This window comes from Ahaetulla prasina, chromosome 1, assembly GCF_028640845.1.
Source record: "Ahaetulla prasina isolate Xishuangbanna chromosome 1, ASM2864084v1, whole genome shotgun sequence".
In the NCBI taxonomy this organism is placed as follows: Eukaryota; Metazoa; Chordata; class Lepidosauria; order Squamata; family Colubridae; genus Ahaetulla; species Ahaetulla prasina.
Genome location: NC_080539.1, coordinates 163933974 through 163950146, shown reverse-complemented (window position 1 = coordinate 163950146; position 16173 = coordinate 163933974). Strand labels below are relative to the sequence as shown.

The following is a 16173-nucleotide window of genomic DNA, read 5'->3' as shown; positions in this document are numbered from 1 at the left end:
GATACTCTTTTGTCCACTGTGCACAAGAATGTCAACGATGGCCCCAACTTTCCAAAAGAAAACCACAGCGATCATTTATTTATTAGGTTATTTAGGGATATAAATTAGACCTGGGGAATGTGCATCTTGGTACATTGGGTCCTTGTTTAGTGACCACAGCTGGGACTGGCAACTTGGTCAATAAGCAAAGTAGTTTTCTCAGTGCAGTCACGATTGTACTTATGATCTTACTTCAGCTTTCCTTTTCTTTACAGATCAGCAAAAATGTAAATGTGAGAACTGTTGCAAGGTTACTTTTTCAGCACTGTTGTAACTGTGAATGGTTGCCTAAAGAGACAGTCATTAAGGACTACCTGTAGTATGTTCATATTGCTAGGATGACCTGCATAATGTAAGCGTGCAGAGTAAAGAGATATTTATAACGCACCACCAATTCTGAAGGAAGGAAAGATGAAAACCAAAGTTGGTATCACAGTTTCCTTCTAGAAGTCTACAGTGCTATTCACAAGGCACTTGTACATTCACATGCAACAATCTCCACCATGCAAGTAAAAAAACCGCCACATGTATGCAACTATGCTTGGACTTGTTGCTTTTCTGCCCTTTTCAAGGTGGGAGTAAAATTCCAAACCCTCCATCCACCAGAGGCCTCAGAAGCCAGAAAGAATTACAGTAGAAAATGCCAACTATCTGATAATGCTTCCTCAGGTACTGATAATGACTAAATGCATTGGGTAGCAGGCTTGTGATATGTACATGATACTGCAGTGGGAACAGATAACTGTGAATTCTGATTAAGCTCAATTTGTATCCCCCCCTTTTCCTCTATTCTTAGTCTTATTTTGTCTTTTTTTTCCACATTAGGTTTGAGATATTAAAAAAGTGCGGATGAAAGTTTTTATGACTTTTCTTTCACCTTCTCTAAACAGGGCCTTTGAAATATGTAGGAACATATCTCCACTTTAATAAATGTGCAGTTTGGAAATTCTGAAGAGAACCAAATCTGTCCCTTTCTTTAGCAGACTCGTGGTGGAATGGCTTTTGATCCAGTGGTGGGCTCTAACCGGTTTTACCACCGGTTCGCTTCGTGCAAACGCTTTGTGCGCGATCGCCTGCCGGGCCCTACAGCTGGGCTAAAAACAAAGGATTAAAGGTATGTATAGCACGGGGGCAGGCAGGAGGGCCCAACTGACAGGTGGAGTGAACTGGTTCCCTCATACATCAAGATTTCTGTTACCGGAAACAATACTATAAGATATGGGACTTATTTTACCAATGGCTAGAAGGGAAAATATGTTAAAAAAGACTTGAGAGAGGTTTTTATAAGGAAAGAATTCTTGAATGATACAATTGATTTAAGATGATGGAATAAATGAAGTAATAAGACAAAATATTAATTTAGAATGATTTATATGAAATGAGAGAATAAAATACTATAGTCAATTAAAAGATCAACTGATTAAAATATTTGGATATATATTAGATTGACAAAATGTAAGATTAGACAAATTAATGATATGTATATGCTGAAATTGTACAAAAGATTTGTAATTAACCTACCGACACACTGTATTTGGATTGAAGATGTTTTTATGTTTGTCTGTATTAAAAAAAAAAGATTTCCAAAAAAAAAAAAGATTTCCGCTATCGACTCTCCCCAACCGGGGAGAACTGGTAGCAACCCACCACTGTTTTGATCCCACCAACCATCTTATAGCCCTCTACTCCATTTTATGAGTGTCTGCTTCAGACACTCTGTTCAAGGGCTATTTAATATCTAAGCGCAACACACAATGTTGCTTGGCCTTTTTTTGCATGTTAGACTGTGTATGGGTAATTGGCACATTTATAACTTCCATGTCCAGTGATTAAATACTTAGGGGAATTATATCCACAATAATATACCTTTAAAACCATTTTCCTACATTCCTTTTTCCTTCGTTATTTATTAGAGATGTCTTTTTTTAAATCAATCTTTAATTGGGCCCCAATTACCTGAAGCTCATCTGGAGACTGAAGTATTTTGCTATTCACACTCAAATTTGTTGTGACAAAAATAGCTGGGGAGAGTTTGGATTTATTAGAAAGACTAATCCCAAATATTAGACATGTAAACTTTATGATGGCAGTCCATTTTCCCCCCCTAAATGGTTGGTTTGAGGCTAGCTCAGCTGTCATTATGGAAATTAATATTTTAGAGGGTTTAATATAAGCATGGCCAATGTTTCTAAGTTAAGGCAAGTCATCTAGAGATTACCAGGTCAGGGAAAGTTGTCCATGAGAGAATATATTGCGTGAAATGGAACAGCTTAGTAGTCAGATCTATTTCAATCCTATGCTTTATCTGCTCTATTCTATATTTGTGCTTGCAACTACTGTTTGCAGATTCAGCTATTTATTTATTTACTCATGTTTGCATTTTGCAATTCTAATTATTTGCATTTTGTCTTACAGTGACATATTTGTTTTATATGTATGGGTGCACTACAAACATATGTAAAAGACAGATAAAATGTTTTGAAATACATAGGACTACTTAATATGGCTAATCTTTCTGTCGAAATAGGTTATGACCTTCATCATGCTAATACCTCACACTATTAATTCTTACACAGATGTGCAATCACACTTATGTTCACTATAATTTATTCTAAATAATAACTGTATCTGTATCTGTGATGCTTCATATATAGATGTTTTAGATCTCTGCTGGTTTGATGGATCTATACTGCAGGAATTGTGTTAAAGAATTGTAGAGTTGAAAGTGGCCTAAGAGGTCATCGGGTTCAATCCTACTAGATGGAAGATTGTTAAAGCATTTCAAGTTTTGTTTAAAGAGCTCTCATAGGGAACATATCACTTCACGAGAGAATCTACAGACCCCTCACATCCTGGACATAAACTGTTTCAACTCCTACCCTCAAAACGATGCTATAGAACACTGCACACCAAAACAATTAGACAACAGAACAGTTTTTTCCCAGATGCCATCACTCTGCTAAACAAATAATTCCCTCAATACTGTCAAACTAGTTACTAAATCTGCACTGCTATTAATCTTCTCATCGTTCCCATCATCCATCTCCTTCCACTTATGACTGTAACTTTGTTGCTTGTACCCTTACGATTTATATTGACTGTTTCCTAATATTATTTGATTGCTTATTTGTACTCTATGACTATCATTAAGTGTACCTTATGATTCTTGATGAGTATATCTTTTCTTTTATGTAAACTGAGAGCATATGCACCAAGACAAATTCCTTGTATGTCTAATCACACTTGGCCAATAAAAAATTCTGTTCTGTTCTATTCTATTCTGTTCTGTTCTGTTCTGTTCTGCTCCGTTCCATTCCATTCCATTCCATTCCATTCCATTCCATTCCATTCCATTCCACAGGAGACTGATTATTCATTAGACTGCTAAAGAGAATTAAATACACGTTTTCTTCAAGCAATAACTGAGCGACAATAGTGGCTTGCTACCGATTCATTTGCTGGCCTGTATGATATAGACCAGTTCAGTACAGGAAGTCCTTGTTCAGCAGTTCTCACTTCTGGCCAGAGGAAGGAGTGATGTCAGCAGACCTGCGGACGCTGCCATGATTGGGCCATGTGACTGATTGTTTTGGTAATAAAATTACTTTTTCATCATTGTTTAACTGCGAAAACTAAATGAGGCAGTTGCTAAAGAAGGACTACTTGTATAGTAAAAACGTTTTCCTACCCCGTGCAATCAGTCTAGGTTAGTAGTCCCAAAATTTCTCATCATTATTATACTACCATGAGTAGCAACCAGAAAGATGCACTTCAACTTTGCATTTTTGAAATATTTTAGCCCTTCCAAACACAAAGTATTGCATACTAATCAATAATTATCTGAACTATGATTTCACAAACCTATTGTTTTCTTAAAATCTTAAAAAGACTTGATCAGCTCTTACAAAGAACAGTTTGCATGTTGGGGAAAAAGGATTCCTCTTGATCTTCTATGGACTATTATTGAGATAAGACTTAAACATTGCTTCCTTCTTGCTCCAAATAAAAATCTAAAGCTTAATAGAACATAAGAACTACTTTGAATTAATGAAGTTCTCGCTTGTGTTTTAGCAACAGTGACTGGCTGCATTGTCAAAAGGATTCTAAAAATAAGCTAAAGAAGAGCAACTCCAGTTGTCTTATTACCAGATTGCCATTTAGTGATGTCAACTTGGGCTGACCTTATATCACATCAGGACAATGTTCCAGAAGAAATCTCAAGACCAAAACAGAGCAGACAACCGGGATTACTTTACTATCTGGTTTCAGCTGCAGAATAGGAATCGCTAAAGCAAAAAGAGGAAACTGAAGCCTATTAACAATATAAACTCTTGAGGATGCAAAAAAATAAAAAACAAACCCTGTATGTATTTCAAATGACAAAAGGATATAAAACGTTTTTCATGCACAATAACTTTAGGAAAGAGGCAGCAAGACAGATGGATAATCTCTAAAGCACATTTGAAAGCACTAAGGAAAATTTGTGACTGAAGCCTTCATTTCAAAAGATTTTTCTTTTATTTATTATAAACTTTTCTCCCTAAAATACTGTCATGGTTCTAGACTCAATTGAAAATGGTACCAAATGTAGAGTAAGGGAATTTGTCTTATCTGTACAAGTATCTGCTCAATTTTTTTTAAACATCATAATGAAATCTCCCTGGAGAAAAGCCTAATGCTGGGAACGATTGAGGGCAAAAGAAGAAGGGGATGACAGAGAATGAAGTGGCTGGATGGAGTCACTGAAGTAGTAGGCGTGAACTTAAATGGACTCCAGAGGATGATAGAGGATAGGAAGGCCTGGAGGAACGTTGTCCATGGGGTCGCGATGGGTCGGACACGACTTCACAACTAACAACAACAAATGAAATCTATGCATTCCATTTCTTTAAAAACTGTCACTTCTATTTTTAGACCAAATTAAAATAACCACAGCTTCAATTACTATTCCTCCTTGATGATTATGCATGTATGTATGGGTATCAAACTGGTGGCCATGAGCCAAATGCGTCACACGCAGGCTATGCCCATCCCAGCTCTGTGAACGGAAAAAACGTCACAAAATGTCACGTGACAGCAACCTGACGCTGCGAGATTGACACCTGTGGTGTCTAGGGTATTAATTGCTTTTGCAATTGTTTTAGAGAGCAGGGGTGGGGTTTTCTTTGCATCATGTATTACGTTTTGCCATTTTGTTAAGAGTACAGGAAAACTTCATAACATCGTTCAGCAGATTCTAGGAATAGAAAGAGCCCTGCTCTAATGCACCAACTTGATTACCGGTGGTTAATGTCTTCCTGCGGGGTATTTCATGGTACATCATATGCATGTCATGTCATCTTTAGTTGAACACTAACAGCAGCGAAGGAACAGCGGCAATGTTACACCCATAAATCAATGCTACAAGCAAGTCCTGAATTGCTTCTTCTACAATGGCCAAGGGAAGCTTAACAATATGTTTATTGTAGAAGTCAGAGGACACTTGTTCATGATAAGAAAGAATAGCTCTGATTTGGGTGTGGAGAAGCACAACACAACATGTTCAAATTGAAACCGTCAAGCATAGAAAAAAATCACAATTATACTATATGAAAATCACAATTATGATGTATAGTGTATATACTATACACAAATATAGTATAGTACGGTATAGTTATAGTATAATATAACATAGTATAGTATAGTATAGTATAGTATAGTATAGTATAGTATAGTATAGTATAGTATAGTATAGTATAGTATAGTATAGTATAGTATTGTATAGTATGTACTAACAAACCAAAGTATGAAAATGTATGTGCTTAAATAAGGATCTCTATATTTCTGTATCACCTTACATTTATAGTGAGCGGAAGAACATGTGAGCTCTCATTTGGATTATTGAAAAGTGGGGAGAATGTGGTAAAACTACATCTAAACTGGCCCATCAATATTTCTGATGTAGGAATCATAGGCTAATGGCACCCATTGTCTCTTTGTTCTGCCTTTTCAGTAAAACACTCATATTTTAAAAGATAAGCATAATACCATAATAATATATGGCACACATTCCCTTGACTTACTTTGCAATCATATTTTCAATTTCTTTCTTTCTTTCTTTCTTTCTTTCTTTCTTTCTTTCTTTCTTTCTTTCTTTCTTTCTTTCTTTCTTTCTTTCTTTCTTTCTTTCTTTCTTTCTTTCTTTCTTTCTTTCTCTCTCTCTCTCCCTTTCCTTTCTTTTCTTCCTCTCTGTCTCCTTCTCCTTCCTCTTTATTTAGGAAACCCCATCTCCCCATGCAGAGAGGGTTAATGATGTACAAATAAAATATTAAAAGCATAATGATGTACAAATAAAAGATTAAAAACATTCTATAGTTTAGCTCACGCTGGTAAAAGCCTGTTATTAAGAACACAGTAGCCTGCAATTACTGCAGGTTCGAGCCCGGCCCAAGGTTGACTCAGCCTTCCATCCTTTATAAGGTAGGTAAAATGAGGACCCAGATTGTTGGGGGGGCAATAAGTTGACTTTGTAAAAATATACAAATAGAATGAGACTATTGCCTTATACACTGTAAGCCGCCCTGAGTCTTCGGAGAAGGGCGGGGTATAAATGTAAACAAAAAATAAAAAATAAAAAAATAAAATAAAAAAGTATATAAAATGTAAAATTAAAAGAGACAAGCAATATTTAAAATTAATTAAAAGGTGGAGGGAGGGCTTTCAGCGTGCTAACCAGCTCCATTAGCCTAACTAATGAGAAGTTTCATAAACGTAGAAAATTATACTTTCTTAATTATTTTCTGTAAATATATTAAAATTTGAATTCGTTGTCAATAAATCAACAGCATACGCATTGCTCCTTCCCCATCTTCAAGTTAAAACTGGAAGCATGTTATTTTTACCTATCATTGGTGACTCTATAAAACTCCATGTATTAGTCTGTGGAATATATGACTGCAGGACTCCAGCAGCTCGGCCAGCTTCATTCACACCTCCAAAAACATATATCTTTCCACCACAAACAGTTGCAGCTGCAGAATGCACCGCCTTTGGCAAAGGAGCAACTGTCTCCCACTGATTGGTGATGGTGTCATACCTAGAACAAAGACAGATGAATAAACCTAGATGCTAGAGAGATGGATCTTCACCTGTCAAGAAAACAACTTCATAAATGTATTTTCTAGTCTCATTAATAATGCATCCAGTTGACAATTACTGTATTTTTCCAAAAAAGCTGACTCTGAAATATCATCTCAACAAAAAAGGGAAATATATGTAGCTGTAGATAGATACAGATCAGGGGTAGTCAACTTTTTTATACCTACCGCCCACTTTGGTATCTCTGTTAGTAGTAAAATTTTCTAACCGCACACCGGTTCCACAGTAATGTGCTGTGTATCGTCATCAGCGCATGCCTCTCGCGCATCATGGATTGGGTTTGGGGGGGCACCAGCTACCAGCTCTGCTTGTCTGTTACAGCTGGGAGGTGTGGGGGCAGATGTGCGACCTATTCTGGGACGAGGCTCTTTTGTTTGCGGTTGCACTATAGCGCCATTTAGTTTCACTTACGTAACATAAACTTATGCGCGGGCGATACAAATAGTATATTTTCAGAAATTTAAATTGTCACAGGGAATTTTATGAAAACCTAATGAAAATGTTTTTAAATAATGCTATGATTTTTTTTAAAAAAGTCAATTAAATTAAAAAAAAAGGAAAGTGCTTCAGTATTGGACAAAACCCCTACCGCCCACCATGAAAGCTGGAACGCCCACTAGTGGGCGGTAGGGACCAGGCTGACTACCACTGATATAGATAGAAAGATAGATAGATAGATTAGAGATAGAATTCTTGTGTATTGCCCAACTATCTGATTCTTCAACTTACCATTTTTAACATCAGCTGAATCTAATTCTTGACATTAGATTCTCCCAATCCCAAAATAAATGTCTGCACTTCACACCAATAAATAAACATATAAAAGGATAAAACCACCCACAACTGAATTAAGAAGTACAAATTGCCTATAAATAAAGTAACCATTTTGTAAAATTAACTATTCCCAATTGCATATACCAATAATTTTCTTCCTGATGCACAATTCTCTCACATATAATAGCAATCCAATAAAAGCACACATTCCTTTCCCTCTTTCTAGCAGAAACTAAAAAATAAAATAAAATAAAATCCTGGAATCCTTTGCCATTGGAAAGAAAAGAGGTTAAGTAAAGAGAGACAAGCTCTGCTTAGATGTATTAAAAAGGGTTAAATTCACTAGGCAGACCCAAATAACACCCAATCATCCAATGGATCCAGGCTATGCGACAGGCAGGCCTAGTGGTGAAATTCAGCAGGTTCTGACAGGTTCTGGAGAACCAGTAGCGGAAATTTTGAGCAGTTCAGAAAACTGGTAGCGGAAATTTTGAATAGCTCGGAGAACCAGCAAATACCACCTCTGGCTGGCCCCAGAGTGGGGTGGGAATGGAGATTTTGCAATATCCTTCCCTCAGGAGTGGGGAGGGAATGGGGATTTTGCAGTATCCTTCCCCTGCCACGGCCAGCAAGCCACAATATACCCACCAAGCCACATCCACAGAACCGGTAGTAAAAAATTTTGGATTTCACCACTGGGCAGGCCCATATTCATTTCCATCTCATAGCAATTCCTTTCTTTTCAATAGCTTCTTCTGTTCTTATCACAAAACCCTTCTACCATTTTAAGGCAGGCAGTGATAGTGTCAGCTAGCAAATGAGCAGAAGGGAAAACGAAAGTTATTCTCTACATATGCCTCTCAAATCTAATTATATCTTTGACTAAAATAATCCAGGATTCCTTTGTCAAGATGTCTCCTATTAATTAACTTCAGTTAATTAGAACAGAAGAGATAATCCTTGCAAATCAGTGCAGTGATATCTAACAGCAACGAGAGGAAAGCAAATGCCACACTTCAATGGTTTAGCTTGAAGATCATCAGCTTTTCAGACACAACATAATATGCTAACTCTTGGCCTCCATTATTAAATATTAAATTTATTAAATATTTTGTAGACATGGAATTTATCTCGGTTTAATGTTCACTGTGTAAACAAAGCTGCCCCATTTTATCGTGATAATCTAGGTTGTTACCCCTCCAGCCTTCTTCCCTTATCTCATAGCAGATTAAGTATATGCATCAGAGTGCTAAATTAGTGCTAAGGTCATTGGTGTAAAATTTAATCAAACTGCTGACCATAAAGATGTACAGTTAATAAACCATAGATGAAGATTCATTTTGAACAGTATCACCAGTTCAGACACCTATTTTTAAAGCTGAAATGGTAGCAATCAAAATAAACTGGCAGGTAGAAAAAAAAGAGTTATCACCATATGTGGTGGCCCTGCCCCGAATCCCGTAAATATTGGTTAAAAATTAAAGAGTGGCTACAGGAAATCACGAATGAACAATTGGATCTAGAACCGGAACCTTTTTTATTGGGGATTTAAAAAAAAATTGTGAAGAATATAAAATATTTAATACTACACATATTAACTGCTGCTAGGATGGCCTTCGATCTATGTTAGAAACAGCCATGTATACCCACAGAGAAACTTATAAAAAGTCCTGAACTTTATTATTATTATTATTATTTATTAGATTTTTATACCGCCCTTCTCCTGAAGGACTCAGGGCGGTGTACAGCCAAAGTAAAAACAGTAACAAAATACAATTAAAATAAACAATTAAAAAACTTATAGAATTGGCCAAAATTCTGCTGTTACCTTATGCCTCCCACCGGCCCGTACGCTCACACAGAGAGGGCCTTCTCCGGGTGCTGTCCGCCAAGCAATGTCGGTTGGCGGCCCCCAGGGGAAGGGCCTTCTCTGTGGGAGCTCCTACGCTTTGGAATGAACTTCCCCCTGGCTTATGTCAAGTGCCTGATCTTCGGACCTTTCGCCGTGAGTTGAAAACGCACCTATTTATTCAAGCGGGACTGGACTGAAATTTTACTGGGGTTATTTATATTTTAAGATTTAAATTTGTTTTAAAATTTGGGCCACATTATAATATGTTTTTTAACTTTCTCTTAATGTTTATATATTGAATTTTACTTGGCTGTACACCGCCCTGAGTCCTTCGGGAGAAGGGCGGTATAAAAATCGAAATAAATAAATAAATAAATAAAATAAATAAAACGTATTAAAATTTAAAACCCATTAAAATACATCCAAAAATTTAAAATTTAAAATTTAAGCCAACCCCGCGCAAGTAAATAAATACGTCTTCAGCTCACGGCGAAAGGTCCGAAGGTCGGGCAATTGGCGCAAGCCAGGGGGAAGTTCGTTCCAGAGAGTAAGAGCCCCCACAGAGAAGGCTCTTCCCCTGGGGGCTGCCAGCCGACATTGCTTGGTGGACGGCACCCTGAGAAGTCCCTCTCTGTGTGAGCGTACGGGTCGGTGGGAGGCATGAGGTAACAGCAGGCGGTCCTGTAAGTACCCAGGCCCTAAGCCATGGAGAGCTTTAAAGGTAGTAACCAACACCTTAAAGTGCACCCGAAAGGCCACAGGCAGCCAGTACAGTCTGCGCAGGAGTGGTGTTACACGGGCGCCGCGTGCGGCTCCCTCTATAACCCGCGCAGCTGCATTCTGAACTAACTGAAGCCTCCGAGTGCACTTCAGGGGGAGCCCCATGTAGAGAGCATTGCAATAATCCAAGCGTGAGGTAACAAGAGCATGAGTGACCGTGCATAAGGCATCCCGGTCGAGAAAGGGGCGCAACTGGCGAACCAGGCGAACCTGGTGAAAAGCTCTCCTGGAGACGGCCGTCAAATGATCTTCAAACAACAGCCGTCCATCCAGGAGAACACCCAAGTTGCGCACCCTTTCCACTGGGGCCAATGACTCGCCCCCAACAGTCAGCTGCGACTGTACCGGGGTGCCGGCATCCACAGCCACTCGGTCTTGGAGGGATTGAGCTTGAGCCTGTTTCTCTCCATCCAGACCCGTACGGCTTCCAAGCACCGGGACAGCACTTCAACAGCTTCATTGGGGTGGCCTGGGGTGGAGAAGTACAGCTGTGTATCATCAGCGTACAGTTGGTATCTCACCCCAAAACCACTGATGATCTCGCCCAGCGGCTTCATATAGATGTTGAACAGGAGAGGCAAGAGAATCGACCCCTGCAGCACCCCACAAGTGAGGCACCTCGCGGTCGATCTCTGCCCCCCTGTCAACACCGTCTGCGATCGGTCAGAGAGATAGGAGGAGAACCACAGATGAACGGTGCCTCCCACTCCCAACCCCTCCAACCGGTGCAGCAAGATACCATGGTCGATGGTATCAAAAGCCGCTGAGAGATCTAATAGGACCAGGGCAGAGGAACAACCCCTGTCTCTGGCCCTCCAGAGATCATCCACCAACGCGACCAAAGCTGTCTCCGTACTATATCCGGGAACGGGTCTAGATAGACAGCTTCATCCAGGTATCGGGGAAGCTGCCATGCCACCACACTCTTTACAACCTTCGCAACAAAGCGAAGGTTGGAGACTGGACGATAATTTCCCAAAATAGCTGGGTCCAGGGAAGGCTTCTTGAGGAGGGGTCTCACCACCGTCTCTTTCAAGGTGGCAGGAAAGACCCCTTCCTGCAAAGAAGCATTAATGATCCCCCGGAGCCAGCCTCGTGTCACCTCCTGTGTGGCCAGCACCAACCAGGAAGGGAACGGGTCCAATAAACACGTGGTGGCATGCAGCCTCCCCAACAAACTGTCCACGTCCTCAAGAGCCACAGGGTCAAACTCATCCCAAGCAATCTCGACAAGACACGGCTCCGCCCTCTCACCTGGATCATCCCAATTTTGGTCCAAACCATTCCGGAGCTGAACGATTTTATCGTATAAATAACCACTAAACTCCTCGGCACGTCCCGGTAAGGGGTCATCCCGCACCTCCTGATGAAGGAGAGAGCGGGTCACCCGAAACAGGGCGGCCGGGCGGTTATCTGCCGACACAATGAGGGTGGAAACGTAAGAACGCTTCGCCTCCCTCATTGCCACTAGGTAGGTCTTAGAATAAGACCTAACTAGTGTCCGGTCAGCTTCAGAACGGCTGGACCTCCAGGCACTCTCTAGACATCTTCACCAGTATTTTATCTCCCTCAGCCCCTTGGAAAAGCAAGGGGCTGGTTGAGACCTACGCCAGGTCAGAGGCCGCAAAGGCGCGACACGGTCCAGAGCCCCAGCCGCTGCCTGCTCCCAGGCCAAGACTAGTTCTTCAGCTGTGCTGTGGGCCAGATCCTCAGGAAACGGCCCAAGCTCCGTCAGGAACCGCTCAGGGTCCATCAGGCGCCTGGGACGGAACCAACGCATTGGTTCCGTCTCCCTGTGGTGGTGGGTGGCGGTCCAAAAGTCCAGGCGAAGGAGAAAATGATCTGACCATGACACAGGTTCTGTTACTAAATCTCCTAATTCCAGATCATTTAACCACTGACTAGAGATATAAATCAAGTCCAGTATGCTTCCCCCCATGTGCGTAAGGGCCAACTGCGCAGAAATGGACAAACTAACGCTGAGTTTAGAAGATAAGGAGACATTGGTATTTCATAATATATGGGAACAGTGGTATAAATGGATAGAAAGGAGATAGACAAGGATATTTAGTTACTAAGTATAAACAATAGATAAATCAAGAACACAAATATATACAATTTAATGTTTGTAATCATTGCACGGATTATTGTTATAAGAAAAACACCACAAATAGCTGTTAAGTGATATAACCTTTTCTTTTTTTCCTATGTTTTTAATGTAAAAAAAGTTTAATAAAATATATTTTTTTAAAAAAAGAAAAAAAAAGAGTTATCGTGGTTATACACTGCCATGGAATGCAGCATTGCCAGTTCAATATTAAATTTTTGAATCTAATAGTGAGAGACACAAACTATAAGCATTATTTTTTTTTTTGGCTCTCAACACATATACACCCAGAGCCTAATGCTACTGGCAACTCTGCAGTTAATAAACATGAACATTATTGGAATTCATGATTCTTCACTTATTTTTTTTCTTTTGTGAAATGTACCTTCATATTTACCGTGTGAAACTCCAACTGCACCGCCCTTGAATTGAGTGGCTATAATTGAGTTAAACAGCTGCCCTCCGCAACCTCGATCCATCAACTTAGCCCAGTTGATCGAAGAAGGTGAGGAGTGAAACCAGAGGAGATCCGCTACCGCCATCTTGAATAGCGAGTAAGTAGCGCCCTCTGTACCCCGATACTTCGGCAAAGACCAGGAGATTCTGCAGCCCAGATCCTTCAGCAAGACTAGGAGATCGGCAAAGGTGTGGAGAGTGATCCGAGGAAAGACAACGGAAGACCACCGTATCTACGCTACACCGTTACCCTTGTGCTTTATCTGTAAGGAGCCCTCTGTAAAGAGCTCTTTCAAGTTTATCACTGTGACTACCATTCCCACCAATTCTCAGCAAGGCTAAAGCAACTATCCACGTTGATTCATTTATAATACCTTGATTTCCTAATTGATTGTTTAATTAATTAATTAATTAATTAATTGATGCTTAATGTTTAGATATAGTATTGAGAGATTGGTAACTGATTGATTAATTAGTTAGGCACTTAATGATTGTTAATTGATAGAACAATTAGCTAGGCACTTTATTGCTTATTTTAACACTTTAATTCTTAGTTATTATTTAACTTCTGACCTATTGGTTGGGCAATTAATTTGTTGCTTAATTTAATTGATTTTATTGATATTACTCGATTGTATAGTAACTAATTAATTAATTAATTGTCTAGGCATTACTAACTAAATAGTTTAGCATTCATTAATAATTAATACTTCAGTATTAAATTGTCTGCCTAATTAGTCAGACTTTATTGATTGATTGTTGGTTATTGTTTTTGTATTTGGGCAATCAAAACAGCTACATAGAATTTTTTAATTGGCAAGGCTTGGCTTGCAAATACAATGCCTAGCAAACACTCCATTCCTAAAACCACACTCAAAATGAAAGAAATCTCTATTAAAGACCCTCAAAACTCTCCAGCTCATGCTGCTTCATCTCTTTGGTTTCCATTAAGGATGACGAGCGCTCAATAAAATGCTCCCTATGTGGCATGTTTGCGCATCACAAATGCATGAAATTAACCAAAGCCATGGCCCAATTCGTACAAGAGGCCTCACTCCCATCATCCCATTTTGCACTCCCACTTCTCTGTCCACCTTGCAAACCAAAACTAGACAATGTCAGTGCCCTGCAAGAAAGGATTATCTATTGAATCTCATTTAGCATCCCTTGACACCATTGAAGCGCAATTAAAATCCCTTAACACCATTGTAGCTTCGCTCAATAAAAATGATATAAAGCAGAAAAGTGAAAACCCATCATCTCAAAAACCTACCCCATCTCTACAACCACAGCCTGAACCACAACCTCATGGAACTAGCTTCACTACTACTGATATCTCAATCCTCATTAAAGATGCACTTGAACATGAACAGAAGCGTCCAAACGCCATCTTACTTGGGCTTGAGTACAACAATGAAATAGATGACATCACTAGGGTTCGCTGCATCAACAGCAATTTTCCGGAATCGACTATTTCTCCTGATGAAATTATTGACATCTCCCATGATGGCCCTGGATACAAAAACAATGACGGCATGATGGCTCCTCGCTTTGCAGAGTCATTTGTAATAGCGAGTCCAGTAAATGCAAATTCATCCACTCAATAAACACACTTGCCAGAAACTTCAGTAATCATAATAAAATGCATTCATGGCCCAACCTTTCAATATTACAGCGTGCACACTCTCGTGAGCTTTGTGCATAGTTCAGAAGATGCCTGGATCGTGGTGAAACTGATCTTTACATTGACTTCCACGGCTCATGTCCCTTAACCACACCAACCCAATAACCAACAATCGACAATTCCATCAATCAAACATCCCAACATCCAACAATCAACAACCTCAGTACCCTAACATCCAAACATCCCAACAACCAACAATCAACAACCTCAATACCCTAACATCCAAAACCAGGTATGCACACCCCCAAGATCATCAAGGTTCACCGCTAAAGATCTTAAATGCAAACTACTCAATGCAAGAAGCCTCACAAACAAAATGCTGGAATTTCTTCTTCTAAATACGGCTCAACTTGACATAATATTTGACTGTGAAATGTGGTTTAACAAATACTTTTCAGATTCCGTTACCACTACAAGTAACTATCATGTCCATTGGTCTGACCATGAAATCAGAAGAGGAGGTGGCATTGCCATCTGCTATAAAAAGTCCCTAGATCTGAAAAATATTCAAGTATCCCAAGAGCTAGTTCTTCTGCGATCTTTCACTAAATACCACAATTCGCTTCCTATTATATTACAGAGCCCCTGATTATGACCTTGATCATGTGAGTAAACTAACTACTTTACTAACATGGGCAGCCTCATGCCCACATCCCATTATTTTTCTTAGTGACCTCAATTTACCTCTTATTAATTGGACCCTAAATGAGTGCTGTACTGAATCAATACATACGACTCTGCATAATGCTGTCACTACTTTAGGCTTGATCAGTTGGTATCTAACAACACTAGATTCAACAACTGCCTCGATCTAATCTTCATAACAGTTTAAATACAATTTATAACCTTCATATCAAAGAGCCTTTTTCCAACAGTGACCACTGCATGATTAACTTTTGTCTAAATTTACATCCATACAAAGAATCTTATAATAGGACTCCTAAATACAACTTTAAAAAAGCAAATTATGATCTCATAGCTTTCATGTCTAGATTGGCAAATCCTATTCAATGATTGCAACACTGCTAAAGACTATTATAACACTTTTCTACTTGAAGTTCAAAGAGGCATTAATCTATATGTACCATTACTAACATACAAAGCCAAAAAGAACAAATTATCTATATCAATAAGGAAACTTCAATTTTAAAAAAATCCCTTTGGCGGAAAAATAAAACTGGCTATGTAGCTAACTTCAAAAACCGATACAAATCCATATGCCGCCAAATAAAAACAGAATGTATCAATTACCACTGCAAACAGGAGGAAGAGTTGTTACACACGAAATCCAATCTTGCCTTCTATAATTTCGTAAATGCCAAACTTAAAAGACTCAAAAATCAT

General features: G+C 39.3%; 1 protein-coding gene across 6 annotated transcripts in view; it reads right to left on the bottom strand.

The window, feature by feature from the left end:
* KLHL29 (kelch like family member 29) overlaps positions 1–16173 on the bottom strand; it is a 490936-nt gene that overhangs the window by 27014 nt on the left and 447749 nt on the right. For 5 of the 6 annotated variants that reach the window (XM_058179658.1, XM_058179633.1, XM_058179668.1 and 2 more), the window contains one exon: positions 6921–7114. The exons of the other annotated variant lie outside the window; for it this stretch is intronic. In XM_058179658.1, coding sequence (XP_058035641.1) covers positions 6921–7114 — 194 coding nt within the window. The remainder of the gene's footprint in view (positions 1–6920; positions 7115–16173) is intronic. 6 annotated transcript variants of the gene reach the window in all.